The 17,849-nt window shown below is 28.5% G+C and overlaps 1 protein-coding gene and 1 pseudogene across 3 annotated transcripts; both read right to left on the bottom strand.

Moving 5' to 3' along the window:
- Positions 1–2,210: 2,210 nt before the first annotated feature.
- Positions 2,211–15,170, bottom strand: LOC113373783. 3 transcript variants are annotated; one of them, XM_026614061.1, is made up of 11 exons: positions 14,594–15,170; positions 14,233–14,396; positions 13,877–14,090; positions 12,235–12,382; positions 11,773–12,007; positions 10,943–11,121; positions 10,031–10,268; positions 9,191–9,888; positions 8,094–8,331; positions 2,797–3,566; positions 2,211–2,729 (listed from the first exon to the last, which is right to left on the bottom strand). In XM_026614061.1, the coding sequence occupies exons 1-11, from the start codon at positions 14,877–14,879 to the stop codon at positions 2,321–2,323; spliced, it is 3,579 nt and encodes a 1,192-aa protein (XP_026469846.1). In that variant the 5' UTR covers positions 14,880–15,170; the 3' UTR covers positions 2,211–2,320. The 3 variants fall into 3 exon arrangements, with proteins under 3 accessions (XP_026469846.1, XP_026469860.1, XP_026469852.1); XM_026614075.1 differs by having other exon boundaries at positions 10,031–10,253; XM_026614067.1 differs by having other exon boundaries at positions 14,233–14,390.
- Positions 15,171–16,759: 1,589 nt separating this feature from the next.
- Positions 16,760–17,849, bottom strand: part of LOC113386043 — a 9,263-nt pseudogene continuing 8,173 nt past the window's right edge.

Below are 17,849 nucleotides of genomic sequence, written 5' to 3'. Positions count from 1 at the left end.
CGACAAGTTGCGGAACATTGCTCGCCATGTATGTTTATGTTCGTTCGTGATCGTCGTGGCGTCCACACTATGCTGTTGCCGTTCGTCCTGGTACGTTCATTTATGTTCATTCGTGTTCGTTCGTTAGGTGTGGCGCACCTTAAAAGCAAATTTTCACAAATCAACAATTTTTATAATTTAACTAGAAACTAGGTGGACTTCAATGGTTTAGTATGTTCATTAAAACCAATTACCCTATCGTTATACCAAGTAAATCGTCTAATTTTAATTTTAATAAACGTCAAAAAAAAAACTTCATTACTTTGATGAATTTTTAAAATTAAACTACTTATCGTATGGCTGTAATATTTCAGTAGGACCATGATATATATCACCAAAAAAAGTTCCATAAAAATCGGCTTAATTTTTTTTTCAACAGTTAATTACAAGAAAACGGCTCGGTAGATTTTTATCTAAATTCCCAACTAATATCTTTCGAACAGCTTTTGATTTTTCAAGGTTTCTCTTTTTTTTCAAATTATAAAGAAACGTCTCAGCCGATCGTCGCACAAAAACTCAGAAATGATAATCCTCATCGAGACACATCAAATGGCTTCTAAATTTCTGAAATCGGTTCAGGTGTTTTTGAGCAAACGTCGATGGAAGGTCTAATTTTTTTTTGTTTTGTTATAATTAATTTTTGTTAATCAACAATCAATAAGACATTAAAGTCTTATTTACAAAATTGATATGTGCTAGAAAAGAAATATAATACAAAATAATACAATAAATAAAAGTTAAAATTAAAATAAAATAAAAACAGTAATAAAAAATAATAACATAAATGAACTATGATAACATAAATGTGTAAATTTTGACAAATGCCAAAAAAACGATACTACTTTTTGCAAACTTGGACTAATATTTAAAATTAAACGACTTGTCGTAGGGCCGTAATATTTTAGTATGATCTAGAAGACTATAGTATCTAGTAGATACCATAGTCTTCTAGATCATACCAAAATATTACGGCCCTACAAGTATGGTAGATACTATCTACCATAAAAAAAAAATCTTGAAAAAAAATTAGCGAATCGGATTTTTTGATGAAAACATCAAAAATCATAACTCCTTCGGGAAAGTTAATAAATGATAATTCATTGTCTAAAAATGATTATATAATGATTTAATTATATTATATAAAAATAGCTTCTTTATATTATGAATTTAAACAAGCATTGAAGTGTTTCTCAGAAATTATATGTATATTTTAAGTTATTTTCCATTATATTATTAACGAAAAATGGGGGCTGTATGTTGTAGAAAACCATTCCATAGCTGAAAAACCACAACAGGGTTGAAGAAACATCATCATTGTTAGATGATTTTTGGATGAAAAATTATGAGAAACTAGCACAATAATTGACTTCATTCATTACTAATATTATATCATTCATTTAAGCATAGGCATAATTTGAAGATTTAATTTTTGTATATATAAACCGTTCCATACCATGCTTGATATTAATGAAAAAATTGGAAACAATCACAAATAACATAAAAAATTAACTTTCCAAAACCTAAAATTAATAACTAAGATTAACTTTCGAGTTTAATCAAATGAATCCTAATATAAAAAAATTGTTATCTTTACTTGAAAATTAACTGGAATGAAATATTGTATTCAAAATTAGAACATGATGTTATATGATCAACTGTCATTTTCTAATTTTCTAGAAACTGTCACGACTATAGTTTATAGTTGTCCATCTGTCCCATACATTAAACATTTCTCCACAGAAAAAACTGGGAAAACATTTCAACCATGTTTTATTATTTATTATATTTTATCTCAACTATCTTTATCCATGTTAGAGATGTAGTTCCTTCTTTTCAATTCTGCTTTTCAGTTATATTTAATTAACTTATCAATATTTTGGAAAAGAAATATAAAAGTAATTATTACAATTACTATATTAAACAAATTGTTTTATGTTTACATATACATCTTTCATGATATAATATTTTAACTCGGATATATTTTTTGACAAATACAGATTTTCATCAAAAATATTCCTTGATATTTTACTTAAGATAAAAAATATTTTTAAAAATTAAGCAGTAATAAATAGCAATAGTTCATCATAATATATGATATTACATTGTCTAAAAATGTCTCAAAACAATTATATGAAACTAAAAAAATTTGGTATTTAAAACAACATAAATCATTTGCATATATACATTTGATAGTCCTCAATCACAAAATAATGCAAAATATAGTGACGAAGGCAGAAAGACCCAAAAATATCATTCCAAAAATTTGATTTAAAATAGAACTTTACTGTGTGTCAGAAATGCTTTGCCTCCACGATGCGTGAAAAGGTATCTTTAAGATTCGAACTTTTGTTTGAGGAAGTGAACCATTCAATAATTTTTGTAATGCCTGTAATGTTAAAATTTCAACTTGTGGGGCCTCTGCTGCATTGCCACCTTCCTCTACTTTTTCTTCATTCTGTTGCAATAAACTCGGAACAGGCTTTAAAACAGGTATTGATTCTGCTAGAGGTTTCTTGTCTTTAATTTTGCTGTTCTCATATTGGTCTACAAAAAGCTCAGTTACTCTCAACAGCTCCAATGTTACACCCCAAACAAACTGAGTTAGACTTGAGGACAACTTAATTACTCCGCTTAGAACCATATGATTAGTTGTAGCTGACTGAGTAATATATGTCGGAATTATAAGCATTCTGAAAAATAATAATGCATTTAACAATTTTAAAAAATCATCATTGTTAATAACATTTGTATACAAACCTTTTAATATTTTTGCATAATGCTAAACTCTTATCAAATCCAGTTTTAATGTCAAAATTAACAAGTTCTAATTGTGTTATAGAAGGGAGTTTACTAACACATTCCAATATGCTGAATGTGTGGCAATTGCCTTGACCTTTCTCCAACCTAAGCCGTTCTAATTTTTGTAGCTTATTTAACACATTAGAACCAAAATCTTCTGGAAAATCATTACATTCTCCTAACTCAAGTGACTGAAGTTCTACCAGTTCTGCTATTGTGTCACAGCCATATTTTCCCAATTCTTTAACAGATGTTATTGATAAATGCCTCAAATTTTTTAAATCTTTTAAAGGTGACAAGTCCTTCTGAATTTCAAATCCTCCAGAAGATTTTAATCGCAATTCATGTAAATTTTTAAGAGTAGCAAATGGTGCTAAATCTAATTTATCATCTCTAATAGTGACTGCATTTATTGTTTCCATTTTGGGATTTGTCTCACACAGTTTTTCTATAATTCTTGCAGGACATCTACAAAAATCTATTGAAATAAGGGAATCAGCTAGACCTATGTTGTCCGAAAACTGTTTCCACATATCATCAGGATTAACAGAAGCGGGAATGAGCATTTTACGTAAATCTAAAAATTTTGTTTGATGTTTCTGAAGAGATTTAGCAAAACCGTGCCAGTCTCCCACTTGAGAATTTTTCATTCTCACAGTCTTCCATAATGATGGGCTGTTAGACATTTCATACCATAATCGACAAACACGACTTGCTCGGAGTAATTCCTATAAAAGATTAAATATAATATAGTTAATAATATAAGACTTCATATACATTTACTTTGGAAACGAATGGAGATTTTTAGATGCATAATTAAAATGTATAATCCATTTATAATAATAAACAAAACAATTTTTACCAATGCAATTGCATTTTAACAGGCATTGGTGTTTAATTACCAATAAATTGCTGTCAGTAAACTTTATGAACATTATATAATACAATTAATTCTTTGATTTGTTAACTTCCCTAAGGAGAAGTTTATGTTTTCTCGACGTTTCAAGCCATTGTGAATCGGATGAGACCAAATTTGGAAAAAGTATGTGTGTGTGTGCGTGTGTGTGTGCGTGTGCACCAACAGATTTTTTGCCGTAAAACGCCGTTTTTTCAAAAACGGCTGGACCGATTTCAAAAATTTAAAAGCCATTCGATGTATCTTGATGAGAACTATTGTTTGTCAGTTTTGTGCGACGATCGGCCAAGCCGTTTCTTTATAAATCGCAAAAAAGTGAAAAATATTTCGCTTACGTTTTAGCCCGCAATTCTGAATCGATTTTGAAAATTCATAAATCGTTCGAAAGATATGGGTTGGGAATCGTGCTGAGTAGTATTTGGTAGAGATCGGTCGGGCCGTTTCTTGTAATAAAGTGTTAAAAAAAATTTTTTTCGTCGGTTTTTAATTTTTTTTTGACGGTAGATACCATAGTCTTCTAGATCATACTAAAATATTAAGGCCCTACGACAACTCGTTTAGCTTTAAAAATTCGTCAAAGCTTGCATAAATTAGTATGGTCTTTTTGGCATTTGTCAAAATTAGAACTTTCATCGACGTTTGCTTTAAAACGTCTGAACCGATTTCAGAAATTTAAAAACCATTTGATGTATCTCGATGAGGATTATTGTTTGTCAGTTTGGTGCGACGATCGGCCGAGCCGTTTCTTTGTAATTTGGAAAATAGTGTTAAACTTTTTAAAAAATCGAAAACTGTTCAAAAGATATTAGCTGGGAATGATACTGATTAGTTTTAGGTGAAAATTTACCGAGCTGTTTTCTTGTAATTAACTGTTGAAAAAAAATTTTAAGCCGATTTTCATGGAACTTTTTTTGGCAATATGTATCATGGTCTTATAGAACTTACTGAAATATTACGGCCTTACAAGTAGTTTAATTTTAAAAATTCATCAAAGTTTGAAAAAATGAGTAGTTCTTTTGACATTTGTTAAAATTAAAATTAAACGATTTACTTGGTAAAACAATAGAGTACTTGGTCTTAATGAACATACTAAACAATTAAAGTCCTACAAAAAAGTGGCTCAATTATAAAAATTATTGATTTTTGAAAATTTGTTTTTAAAAAAATATCCGACCGGGTTCCATTTTCAATAATGTGTAATAAATCCACTTCGAATACTTTTAACTACTCATAAATTAATTTATGTAGCATGTATTAAGTTGAATATTTACACAAATCGGGAAGTTCATGTAACTTGCCTCAAGGCAAAATACCAATACCAACTAGTTTTTAGTTGCTATTGGTATTATATATATATATATATATATATATATATATATTCTAACATTGCAGATAAATCACATAATATCACAAATAAACGTAATAACTTAACAAGTTGTCGAAACTATGTATTTTATCAACGTGCACATACTTATACCATGGATTAATAATGTTTTCATATGTTATATTAAGATACAAAATTTTAAATTGATTGCCACTGAATGAAGGCTAAGATGCTAGCCGAAACGTATGAATTTAAAATAAATTTCTAAAAACTCTCATACTATATTTTTATTGATGTAATGCCCGACTTTTTAACTCAAATTAAATATATTAACATCAATTTTCAAAACTATCCCAATATATATATATATATATATATATATATATATCTATATATATAAAAGAGGATCGCCTTATGTGCTACCACTTATAACTCACGAACGGCTGACCGATTTAGATGAAAATTGGCAGGGAGGTAGTTTAGAGCCAGGAGAAGGACATAGGATACTTTTTATCCCTTTATTTCATTCTAATTTAAAATTAATTATTTATAAACTATCCATGTAGTTTATTCAATCTATGATACTATCAATGATTTCATCCATGACATTTACATTCGATTGTCAACTGTCATTCGGTGTTTCTGTTTTGATACAAATATATTAATATGCATTTCCTAATGACCATTATTTGAAAATTATTACGTGAATAATATAAATATTTTAATCGCCACGGAAAATTAATACAAAGTGGCAAATAAATTAATTCTTAATAATACCAAGCGATGCTAGATGGACGATGGGGAAATTTATTTCTTGAAAATGGAAATGTAATTATTTATATAATTAGGTATTTATGTATATTTGTTTATACGTATTTAAATAGAGTATTTGAGGTGTTTATATTATATATCAGCAATAAGTATAATCATCAACAAATTAATAACAAAAAATATTCTGAAATATAGTTTCTTGACATAACCTCAAAATTTGTAATATAAATGTAAATAGTTATACATTAATTGTTGTTAATTTGTAATTTCTTTATACATATCTTATAAAATGTTTCAGGTGTTTACAACTAATTGGCATATATATATTATCAGCAAATGTGCTTTGATTCGACAATAAAAAGGTCTAATTGAAGTAATCGACTACCTTAAGTTAACTATAGTGATAGAATATTAGTTTTTGGTTCTCATATATTATAACCCAGCTATAAACCTCACGGAGCCCCAGACCTTTCCAGCGAATGCAAAATTGTCGAATTCGGTTTGTGCATTCTGGAGTTATATTGTCAGAATTTATAACTCAAGAAGGCTGAACCGATTTAACTGAAAATTGGCTTTGGTAAAGTTGGTAAAAGTTGGTTCAGAGCCAGGAGAAGGACATAGGATACCTTTTATCCTGTTCGACTTGGAATAACAATAAGCAAATGACAGCTATGTAATCACGCATGGATGACAATTCAATATTTGTAAGGAATTAATAATAAAATTATTTATTTGAAATAAATAATTAACAATTATAATATAATGATAGTGCCATTGCCCATTCGTATAAACAGTGAAGCGAACTATGTATAACTCAGTATGGTTGACAAATCATATTTTTCTCAAACACAATGCTCTGAAAGAACTTATTTGTATAATTATGTACTCATTGGTATTTATAAAACCTTTTCTAGATTATTTAGATTTAGAACCTAAATTTGGAATCGATCAAAGGAACATTTTGTCGAATAGCTTATTTCCAGTTATAATTTTCTGAATTTATTCAAGAATGGATAGTAATATATGAAGATCCACGACCGAAGTGTCAAAAACCAGTAAAGCTAAGCATTGTTTAACAGCAGTATTTGAATGTAAAGGGAAAAATATGTATAATCAGCTATAACCTTGATTCTTATGACTTTGGTATTGGGAGATAAATGGTAATCTTTGAAAATCCATAGTAAAAGTATTTTCTTCCATTGGTAGTTTTCTAGCAATTAGTTGAAAATGTAATTATTTTGTAAAATACCTTTGAAATTAAAATATGACATTAGACCTGCTTGCCATCTGGCCGTTCCAAGTTACCCCGTTATAGGGTAAAAAGGTCTAGATAAATTTTTTTTTAAAGACAGCAAAAAAGCACGTTTTTACAATGATGAAGTAGCTGGTAGTTTTACTGAACGTAGTCAGATAATTGTTCATTTGAAATGTGTCATTTGTTGTGATGTAATTGGTTTGATTTTCATAATAAAATTTATATTTGCTTAAAGTCAAATTGGACCTTTGTGCCTTGCCCTGTTCTACATATATACTTTTTATTAAATTTACTTTTATTCATCGAATATTACTAGAAACTTTTCAAAAAGCAGGTCAAAAAGAGATACCTAAATCATTTTGTATCTCTCCTCGCAGAAATTTGAGAAATTTGTATAAGCTCAATAGTATTATTTACAATTATACACAAAATCCAGAATCCAAAAAAAATTTCAAAAAATTTGAAACGCATTCATTAATCGATTAAATGGAATTTGTAATGACTATATAAGTCGAAAGACCAACAAAGACTTGGATTGAATTATGCCATGTTTTCTATAGAAAGTGTATAAAACTTTCAGTTTGGTTGTATTAATAAAATATATACAAACTAATGGGGTTTATTGTTTCTATAATACCTCATTGTATATAGCAATACAAACAACACATCCTTACACAAAAAGTATTAATTTTTTAGATACTCTAGAAATTGTTTATAAAATAACTTACTTAGCAAAACAACGTTTGCCGGGTCAGCTAGTATATATATATATATATATTATATATGTATGCCTAACAAAATAATTGATCTTGTATGTTTTAAAATATGGAATTTTAAAAAATGTGTACAGAAAAGAAATATAAAGAACCACTTGAAAAACAACCCCTAACAATTAGTCTTTATATACTTTGAATTTATTTTTCATATTATTTTTGTTATATATTTTTAAATATATAACATAAAAAAAATTGTATCTCAATGGTACTGACCTGCACTTTTAAATATTGAAAGATCTTCAATAAAGCAAAATATCCTGCTGACACATTCAAACAGAAATGTTGAACAAATGGTGCATGTGACAGAGTAACCTGTTTATCAGAATCTGTCGATTTTTGTTCATCCTCAGAATTCGAAACTGCCTTATTTGAAGACCTTTCCGGATCCGCAGAGGGTCCAGTCTCATGCGGTACCTTTTTCTTTGAAGAATTTTCATCCGCAGATGTATTACTGAAAATATTGATACAAAAATATAACAAACATTGAAGTTGGCAAATTTAACATCATACTTTTATAAATATGCTCAAGTTATTTAAAGTAGCTATATAAAAAAACTTAAAAACTACTCATATGTTTATTACAAATATATTATATTTACACTATATGAAGGGTCATACTTTTATCCAAATCAGAGGATGGGATGAAGATAGGATTATTGGAAATTTTTAACATATGGCAATCCATCTGCAAATAAAACAAAATTAGTATATTCTCGATATATAATAAAATAAAAGTAATTTAAAGCAGAGTGTTAATAAGGATTAGCACATCTTAAGGGCCAGTTAAATGAATATATTTAAATCTAATAAATTTAAATTGTATCAAATAATATAAAACAATAATGATGTTAGAAACAAAGAATATAAGTGGAGGTTAATAATATAATAATTGGTATTTTGAATTTAGAACTTGTTAAATCAAGAAACAAATTCATATAATGACAAACATCAACTTCGAAACTCCATTGATATAAATTATAACAGAGGAAATGCCATTGTTAATATGCACTATATTACAAATAAATATTTATAAGCTCCTGATATATCTTGTGTGGCTAATATTTGGATAAAAGTTTGACAAATTTCAGCAAGTTTTATTTAACTGGCCCTCACTTAAAATATACTTTGCAAATATCACTATAAAATAGAACAAAATCTAAAAAAAAATTAACCTATATCAATATCATAAATAATAATGAATATTCTAAGCATAGTTTTGCAAAACCGCCACAATGAACCTTAAAGACTATTTCATAAATTACTATAACTTTATATTAATTTGAATCATGTATGTAAAAATATAAACTCACTCAGTGTGACTAAAACCACAATCATCTACGGAGGCATTCCCATTATTGTTAAGCAAATTAGAGGGAATATTATTATCAGGTATTGGATTTGGAACATTATCTGAATTCACCACCTTAGAAATATTTGTTATAGGATCTTTTATTTGATGTGGAATGTTTAAATTTGATGAGGATACGGTAGTAATACTTATACCACTTAAAGCATTCTCAGTAATTTTCATATCACCATTATCCACTATTTGGGCAGGAAAAACACTAAGCACATTGTGCTTTGGTACCACTATATACTTTTTGCCTGCACAATGCGCAATACCTTGGGTACAAGCAGTGGGATTAGTTTCAGTGATTGTTTGAGATTTTGACATTTGGATGCTAGAACTTGGTGGTAACCAAGTTGTAACTGAACCCAACAAACTTTTATGTCCATCATCAAATTTTTTATCGGAAGGCTGTAGTATATTATTAGATTTAGGAACATCTGTTGTAGTTACATTTTTATTATCTGCTATTAACTTAGGGTTAAGATTTTTATCACCAGGCCGTGGTATGCGCTGCAATTTTGGAGGTGAATCAGATGCAGGAAGGTGCGACTTGATTGATGTAATAGGAGTGAGTGGAGGAGGAGCGGGTTTGTTAGTTGAATGAATATTATCAGTCACCACAGTTGCAGTATCTTCTGCTGCCTTTTCAATACATTTCTGTGAACAAATAAGATCGTATTATATTTCATTTCGAAATAAAATTTGATTATATAATAAAAAATAAATAAGTGATGAAATCAGGAGATTAATAATATTACAATTTACAAAATCTTTAAAAAAAAACATCTTTAATACATACCATGCATTTAAAAGAGTTCAATTGATCTTCTTTCTTTATACCAATACATTCGTAATGATACAAACAGAGACATTGCTGGCATTGAAGTGTTGGTATCATGCCCATAGCCTTCAGACATTGAATTGAACATTGGTCTTTGACAGGATTTGTTGAAGATTGCACAAGTAACGTATCCAATCTATTTTCAACTTCTTTTTTCTTAGTTTCCACTATCACATCAGTGCTGCTACGTACAGTACTGTATAAGAAATTTTCTACCTAGTTTAAGCTATTGTTGTCAAATTCAAGGATGGAAAATTAAAGGAGATTGAATACAATTGGATAAATGTATGTAAACCCTGATATAAAAGATAAATAATAGGATGGTCCTTAATATGGAAATTTTTTAATTTCCTTGCTCTCCCAAGGGCTCAAATGGTTCCGAATTGATAAACAATTCTCTGAAAGTTTTAGCTTTTAATATTAACTTTTAGATAGTGCGTAATTCAAACTTCGTATGAAAATAGCATGAAAAAAATTTTGAAAATCAAAAAAAAATTTTAGGTATAAAATGAATTAAAAGTGAAAATTTGTGTCATTTTTTATTGAAAATTCGACGGTCTACAAAATTTGAGATTTTTTTTCATGCTATTTCCATACAAATCTTTGATTGAATTGCGCTCTATCTAAAAGATAATATTAAGAGCTAAAACTTTCAGAGAATTGTTTTTTATCAATTTGGAACCATTTGAGCCCTTGGGAGCAAGAAAATTCAAAAATGTCCATATTAAGGACCACTCTAATATATATATATATATATATATATATATATATATATATATATATATATATATATATATATATATATATATATATATGTATACATGTTGAAATATGTTAGAGAGCTCGAGAAGTTATATGCATATACTTTACTTTTTAACTGATGCTTTTTTCCCTGTGGACAGCTTTTTTGGTTTTTCTGATTTCTCAACAGATTGTTTAACAGGTTTCTCATTTGTAGCTGGCAAAGACTTCCTTTTCAATGACTTTGCATGTTTTATACCCAACGTTTTTGAAGCTGGACTTGAAAGTCGGGCATTTGTAAGTTTAACCTAAAATAAAATAATGCAAGTAATGATGTATCATATAGTAAATCATATTTCACAAATCATTTTATATTGAAAAAAATGTAACCATGGTATGACTATTTTGAGTATATCAAAGTATAAATATTATACAACTATGAATATCTGCATTTATATTAAACTGACGTGGTCACATACTTAAAATTATATACATATAAAATATGCTTGGGTATGTTCCAGATTTTAAGCCTATTGTATTACATTATACAACAAAATTTAATTCATTTATTCATATTTCACATGTTCACACTGTTCACATTCAAATCATAAATCAACTGATAATCAACTGAAATAGTAACATAAAAGATACAAACATTCTATAAAATTATAATTTGATGTATTCACGGCATCTCATGTACTCACTCATTTAAGGCATCACATTCATGACTAAAAACTACATAAAAGTTTAGTGAATAAATATTGTTAATTATTAGACTCAGATGATCGTAGCTACACAATTAACTCAACAATTGTGTGAAGAGATTGTGAATGCATAGATCAAATTGCAAACTTGCAAACTAGATGAGAGTAAATATGTTTCAGATGAGACCAGAACAATCTCTCATCTAATAATAATTAGATAAGATTTAAAATATAAACTATTATTAATAAAATTACCTTAAATGAAGACTTCGGTGATTTTTTTGGAGATACTTTAGGTTCCGGTTCGGGAGTAGGAGTGACAACTTCTTGCTTCATTGCAGGTGTAGGAGGAGGACTGACTCCTTTTGGCAATTTGGGTTTAGGTGTTCGTTTACCTATGGAGGAGGTACTACTAGGCGGTGCAACAGGAGTTGTAGGTGAATCTGCCCTTGAAGATAAACTTCCCCTCCCTTTAATATTTCGAGCATCGCTGAAAACAATTCACATACTATATATTATATATACACACAAACACACATTTATATATATATATATATATATATATATATCATAACCTTTAAAAAATTTCAATTAGTTTTGAAATCAATTGCAATAAATCATATTGAAGAAAAAAAACTGAAAACACATACTAGCCAAAGTTCAAAATGACAAAAATAGTAAAAATAATTAAGTTAAATTCAAGCAATGCATATGTACCGTATGATCTCCTTCGAAGGATCATTTAGACCAATGGGTTCCTTTGCAAAAGAAAAATTTTCCATAGTTAATCCATCACTCAAATGGTCTGCTATTTCACGAGTGGATCGTAGCTTTTTTCCAGATGGTGTGTAATAATAGATATCCCCTAGAAAATAAATGTAATAACCAAATTACATTTAAAAATCAGAAATGTAATAAACTGTAACTGTAACAAATGTAAGAACAAAATATTGCAATAACTTTTTAATGTGTTTAAATTCAAGAAATGCATACAATTCTGTACATTTTAACTTTACATGAAGTAAGTTTTGTAATCATCTAATAACCGAAATTAATTTTTTTTTGCATTTCTTCACATTTTGAAGGTTGAACATTTTGGCATACTTCAGAAAAAATGGATTTGTGTGTTTGTATGTACGTATGAATACAATTTTTCGTCTACGTTTTCTAGCGCACGGATCAACCGATTTGAATGGTTCATAAAACCTTCGATTCCTATTCATAAGGAGATGTGCTGATTAGTTTTTGGCAAAAGCAGGTTCAGCCGTTTTGGAGATAAGGAGCAAAGAGTGCAGAAATTAGAAATCGAGTTTTTGAGAGAAGGGAGCAACCGATTTGAATGATCCAAAAAGCATTCAATTCGTAATGATGGGGAGAAGTGGTAATTAGTTAGAAGCTAAATATGCAAAAAATAGCAGGTTTTGAGAGAACTAAGCATCGGATTTGAATGTTTCAGAAAACATTCTGCTTATGATGACGAAACGATTGCTTTTGGGAAAAGAATTTTTTTTTTTAACTTTTTTTTAATTCAAAAAAAATTTTTTTTTAATGTTAAAAATAATTCAGATTTCAATTTTAATTCTAGCTAAAGTTCTAAAGCTCACTTATATATTTCAAATAAATAATTTCAACTTTGCAATTCAGTTTAAATAATTCTTATAAATATTGGACAATGTTCTTCATTTTGAATTCAATTGAAAAAGTTTCGTTTATTTACTTTCATGTAAACATATATAAGTTACATTATTTATAATAATCTATTTGAAAACATTATCACTTGAATATTTCATTATGTTGCAGGAAGTTCCAGCAACTTGCCTTAAGGAAGGATGCCATACACAACTAGTTATGTTAATGTGATTGCTAGACCATTATCAACACTACACAAACTGAATGAAAATATTTACTCGTAAATAAATGAGCAGTTTTAATAGTAATATGCTGAAGTCAAAATTAACTCAAAAACAAAAGCCACTCTATATACACATTGAATTTATAATTCTCAAAAATTGTTACGATTCTCAGAAATATAATATTTTTGGTATATCATTTAGAGTAATAAGTAATGATCACTAAATCTGCGATAAAAAATTTAATGTAATCACTATTTGGACTAACTGTTAAATTCAACCAAAAATCACTTTCATGGTTACAGATTGGAATCCAATATCACTTGATAAGCGAAAGGATAATTTAGTAGAATCTTTTCAGTAATTTTGAGGTAAGGATATTTGTGACCAACTACTTGTTCATTATAAAATGCAATATACATAATTTGTTAAAATGAGAAAAATATAAACCTCAATAAAAAAAATTCATAACTACGAAATAGATTATATAATTTATGGTATAAATTTACCTTGACGTCTGTTTTTACTATCAAGAGTGGCTCTAAATACTAGTTCTCGTTTCCAGCCTAAAGCCATAGGTTCTCTAAGCAATGGATTAGACAAATCCGTTTTTGATTTGGCCTTATTCTGAGCAGGAGAATCTGTACCAGTTCCATCATCTGATTTTATGGACATTTGAGAAGATGGTCTTCTGGTTGCATCAACCGTATCTGGCACCATCTCCTACAATAATAAGTTCACAATCATATATAAACAATTTCAGAACCATATATTCACCAGAGAAATAAAATGCAAAGTAACAACGTAAAATGACGAAACATTGCACAAAAATCCAATTCAATTAATTCGAAATAATTTCACTCACCTCATCCTCTGGTTCTTGCTTTATAACCACTTTATCAGTCGCTGATTTGGGAGCTGGTGATTCATCATCATAAGCTGTTTTAGGTTTCTTTGGGCGAACTTTCCTTCCACTTTTTCGAGTATGTCCATCAACAGATGAATCATTAAGCGGCTCAGTATCTGAAACTTAAAATCAGACAAATAATGTATTTTATATATTTACAAATTCCCTTGCAATCCAGGCATGGTCAAAAACTCTTCATTACCAATTAATGGCTAACACGAAGAAGTTAAACTGAATTGAACACATGTGAATATTGTTAGTGAGATTCCAAATATAGTTTTTGATTTTTATTTATTGTTCAAAATTTATTGAAACAAACCTTGTTTGTCATCTTGACTAGGCACTTCTACTTCATTTGTATCAATAGCTTCCTCTAACGATTCTGATGCCTTTCTCTTAAGATTTTTTGAATTGCTGATAACTTCTTCACTGGAACTAGCCTCCTCGACGACACTATTTGAGTCGGGATTATCACTTTCATTTTTCTCCGTAATCATTTGGTTCGCCGATTCATTAGATTCAGAAGTTTCTTGAGCTTCACCATTCAATGCAATGGCGTCGTCTAACTTAGCCTTACTTTTACGAGAGGTAACCTTTCCCGCCATATTAATAATTTATTACCGCTATTGTGTTTTCTTAAATTATCACTGAACAACTTATTCAGTGTAACATGACATCATTTAAAAGTACACCAAATATATTATCATGTTATTACGTTTTATTTCAACATCTGCGGTGATTACACGTCCGCGTACACACTTAAAGTTTTAACAAGTACTTCGAATATAAATAAACTTATTCATAAAATAAATTTACAACATCTTTCAGCTCACATTTAAATCATCGCAACGTTATAAAAACAGAATATTTGATCTAGGTTTAGAACGCGCGTCACCACAAACTAATTATCTAGAAAATGGCCGTCAACAAAAATAAACTATCATAACCCCAATTTACAATTCTAGGGGATTGAAAATCACACATGGCAATATTTTACTGCATTTGCCATCTATTGAGGGGAATAGGAAACAATAAAGATGATGGTCCTAGATAATATGATAATTATGATAAGAATCTAATAGTGTAGAACCTCGATACTCTTCTTTTATCTAGCCCAACACTTTGCCTCAAAATAAAAATAATTATTTTGCACTTACCTAAATCACAAAAAAAACCCTTTAACTTTAAATCTATTTAAATTGAAGAATTGAGGAAACTTGTTCAACCAAGTCTCAGACAACACAGACTGTTGGTTTCATAGATAAAAGAAGAGTTGGTTTATTTATGGTTAGTTGGTTTATTTTAAAAATATTTACAACCGAAATTAAACATAGAGCATAGAACATATTTTATATAGGCCGGTAACATAGCTTTTTGTATAACATCAGCAGTTAAGTTTGTTTCCTCTCTATTTCTATTATCAGGATTTTTTTATCAATTCATAATATATATATATATATATATATATACGAGTATACATCGTTTATATATACATATATATATATATATATATAATATATACAGTTTAGTTTTCTTTCTGGATTGTTACTATCTGGACATATATATACTCTTCTTTATCTATGCCCCAATTTCGACCTCAGTTTACGGATTTGCGATTATCCGGACTACTAGCCTCTACAGGTTATATGTATGTACATCTACAATTCGAATTTTTCACGATTTATGCTGCAGTTTAGTATATGTATGTAATATAATCGAAGAAAATATATATGTACAATGACATACATAAGATGTTATTTCTTATTAAACATTCATTGATATCTATGTATGTATTTGTTATTTTTGATAAATACACATCAATATTCTTCATATTTTGGATTATCTGGATTTTTGATTATCCGGATGCCTATCGACAACAATTAGTCCACCTAGGTTAATCGAGGTTTTGCTGTATAGTATTGCATTGGCATATTATTGAATAGACAGTATTGGAACATATATATTCATAGATAATAAAGTGTATAATGAAATAATACTTTGAACCCTAGCAAAACAATAATATGCCTTCAACATAAATATATATATATAATATATATATATATATATATAATATTCATTGATTTATATGCTTAAAAATGTCATCACTTCTCACTCTAACCAGGGGTTTACATATTATAATAATTTTTAACGTAATATTAAATCTTTCATCTTCCAATATTATAAATAATTTTAACATACTATTGCAAATATATGGTGAATAATATAAAATATCTCAGGATATAAATCATTTTAATATAAAATATAAATTAAAATACAAATTAGCAACGGGAGTAAATTTATTATTTTTTAAAATACTGAATATATAATACAACAACAACATTTTAAATAAAACTATTAAAATAAAAACCAAAATAAAACATTTTGGAATGCATCAATTATTTACATGAATTACAATATTACAATTTCTTGAAACTAAACAATTACAAATTTATCATTATGATTTGCATGATTAAATTATTGCCACTCAATATAATATACGTTCATGTACATTTTAATCAATAGCTTATACATTTTTAACATTGTAAAGAGTATATTATCAAAAAATTGATATACAATACTCCTTCAAATTTTGTTAACGATCTTGAGTTATGCAAAATTTTTAGAAAAGTAAATCATCATCACCTTCATCTAATATATTTGCAACATCTCTGACATCCGTTCCTTGTTCGAGCAGATCTGCTTTAGCCTTTTCGGCTTTTGATTAGCAATCGTTTCTTATCTTGATTTTTCTTAAGACGATAAAATTCTTCTCTTTCGAGTTCATCCAATTCAGATATAATGTATGCCAGAGTGCGCTCAATTCGAGGAATGATCACTTTAAATATAATGTTTTAACAGTTTTAACAATGTCATTTTATGTATATTGGTTTTTAGGTATATGTAAAAATAGTTGAATTTGATGTTGAAATATATGATTAAATTCTTAGAGGGTGGTGTAACATCAATTTGAAAAAATTAAAGTGAAGATTACATTTTTATTGTTCCTTTGATACTGTCAAATAGTGCAATGTTGCTATTAATAATTACTTATATTTTTTATTATTATGTGCTAGTTTTATTCTAATAAGATCATGTAAAAACTGTCTTTGTAATATTTTGATTGATTTCGTTAATTTAAAGAGCTTGAGAGGAAGTTAACTTGAAATTCAAGATGTCATTTAGTTTTATTCTATTTTCATTACTTCCAAATTGTAGATCCACTGATAATTTCTTTTTTTTTTACTTGGTGTTATGCCCTCCAGGAATTAATCATTTATAATATATATATATAACTTAATATGTTTATACCATGTTCAATTGCGTTTACTCTCTATTTGTGATCTTGATCACTTCATCCAAGTAACAAATGATTTTGTAGAGATGCAAGTTCTACAAGTAACTTGACTGCACTTTGATAATTCTCTTAAGTTTTGTAAGTTGTTGTCCTCCCCTTGCCAAACCAGCCAGCTCATATGTATCGGATCCATCTTGATAAGATTCAAATCTGTATGCCAATTCAAAACAACAAGTTAGTTCTAAAATAGGTTTCAGAGCTATCTAAGCAGTCGTAAATT

Source organism: Ctenocephalides felis, unplaced genomic scaffold, assembly GCF_003426905.1.
Source record: "Ctenocephalides felis isolate EL2017-DRISC unplaced genomic scaffold, ASM342690v1 CF-g0.4_SCAFFOLD_00845, whole genome shotgun sequence".
NCBI classification, from domain to species: Eukaryota; Metazoa; Arthropoda; class Insecta; order Siphonaptera; family Pulicidae; genus Ctenocephalides; species Ctenocephalides felis.
Note: the sequence above shows the minus strand (reverse complement) of the source record. Positions and strands in the feature narration are given on the sequence as shown.

Excerpts from the sequence above, each read along its gene's own strand:
- LOC113373783 (XM_026614061.1), bottom strand. The coding sequence starts at position 14,879 with ATGGCGGGAAAGGTTACCTCTCGTAAAAGTAAGGCTAAGTTAGACGAC. Across the intron at positions 14,397-14,593 it reads TAGTCAAGATGACAAACAAG|TTTCAGATACTGAGCCGCTT; the intron begins GTTTGTTTCAAT and ends TCTGATTTTAAG. Across the intron at positions 11,122-11,772 it reads CACCGAAGTCTTCATTTAAG|GTTAAACTTACAAATGCCCG; the intron begins GTAATTTTATTA and ends ATTTTATTTTAG.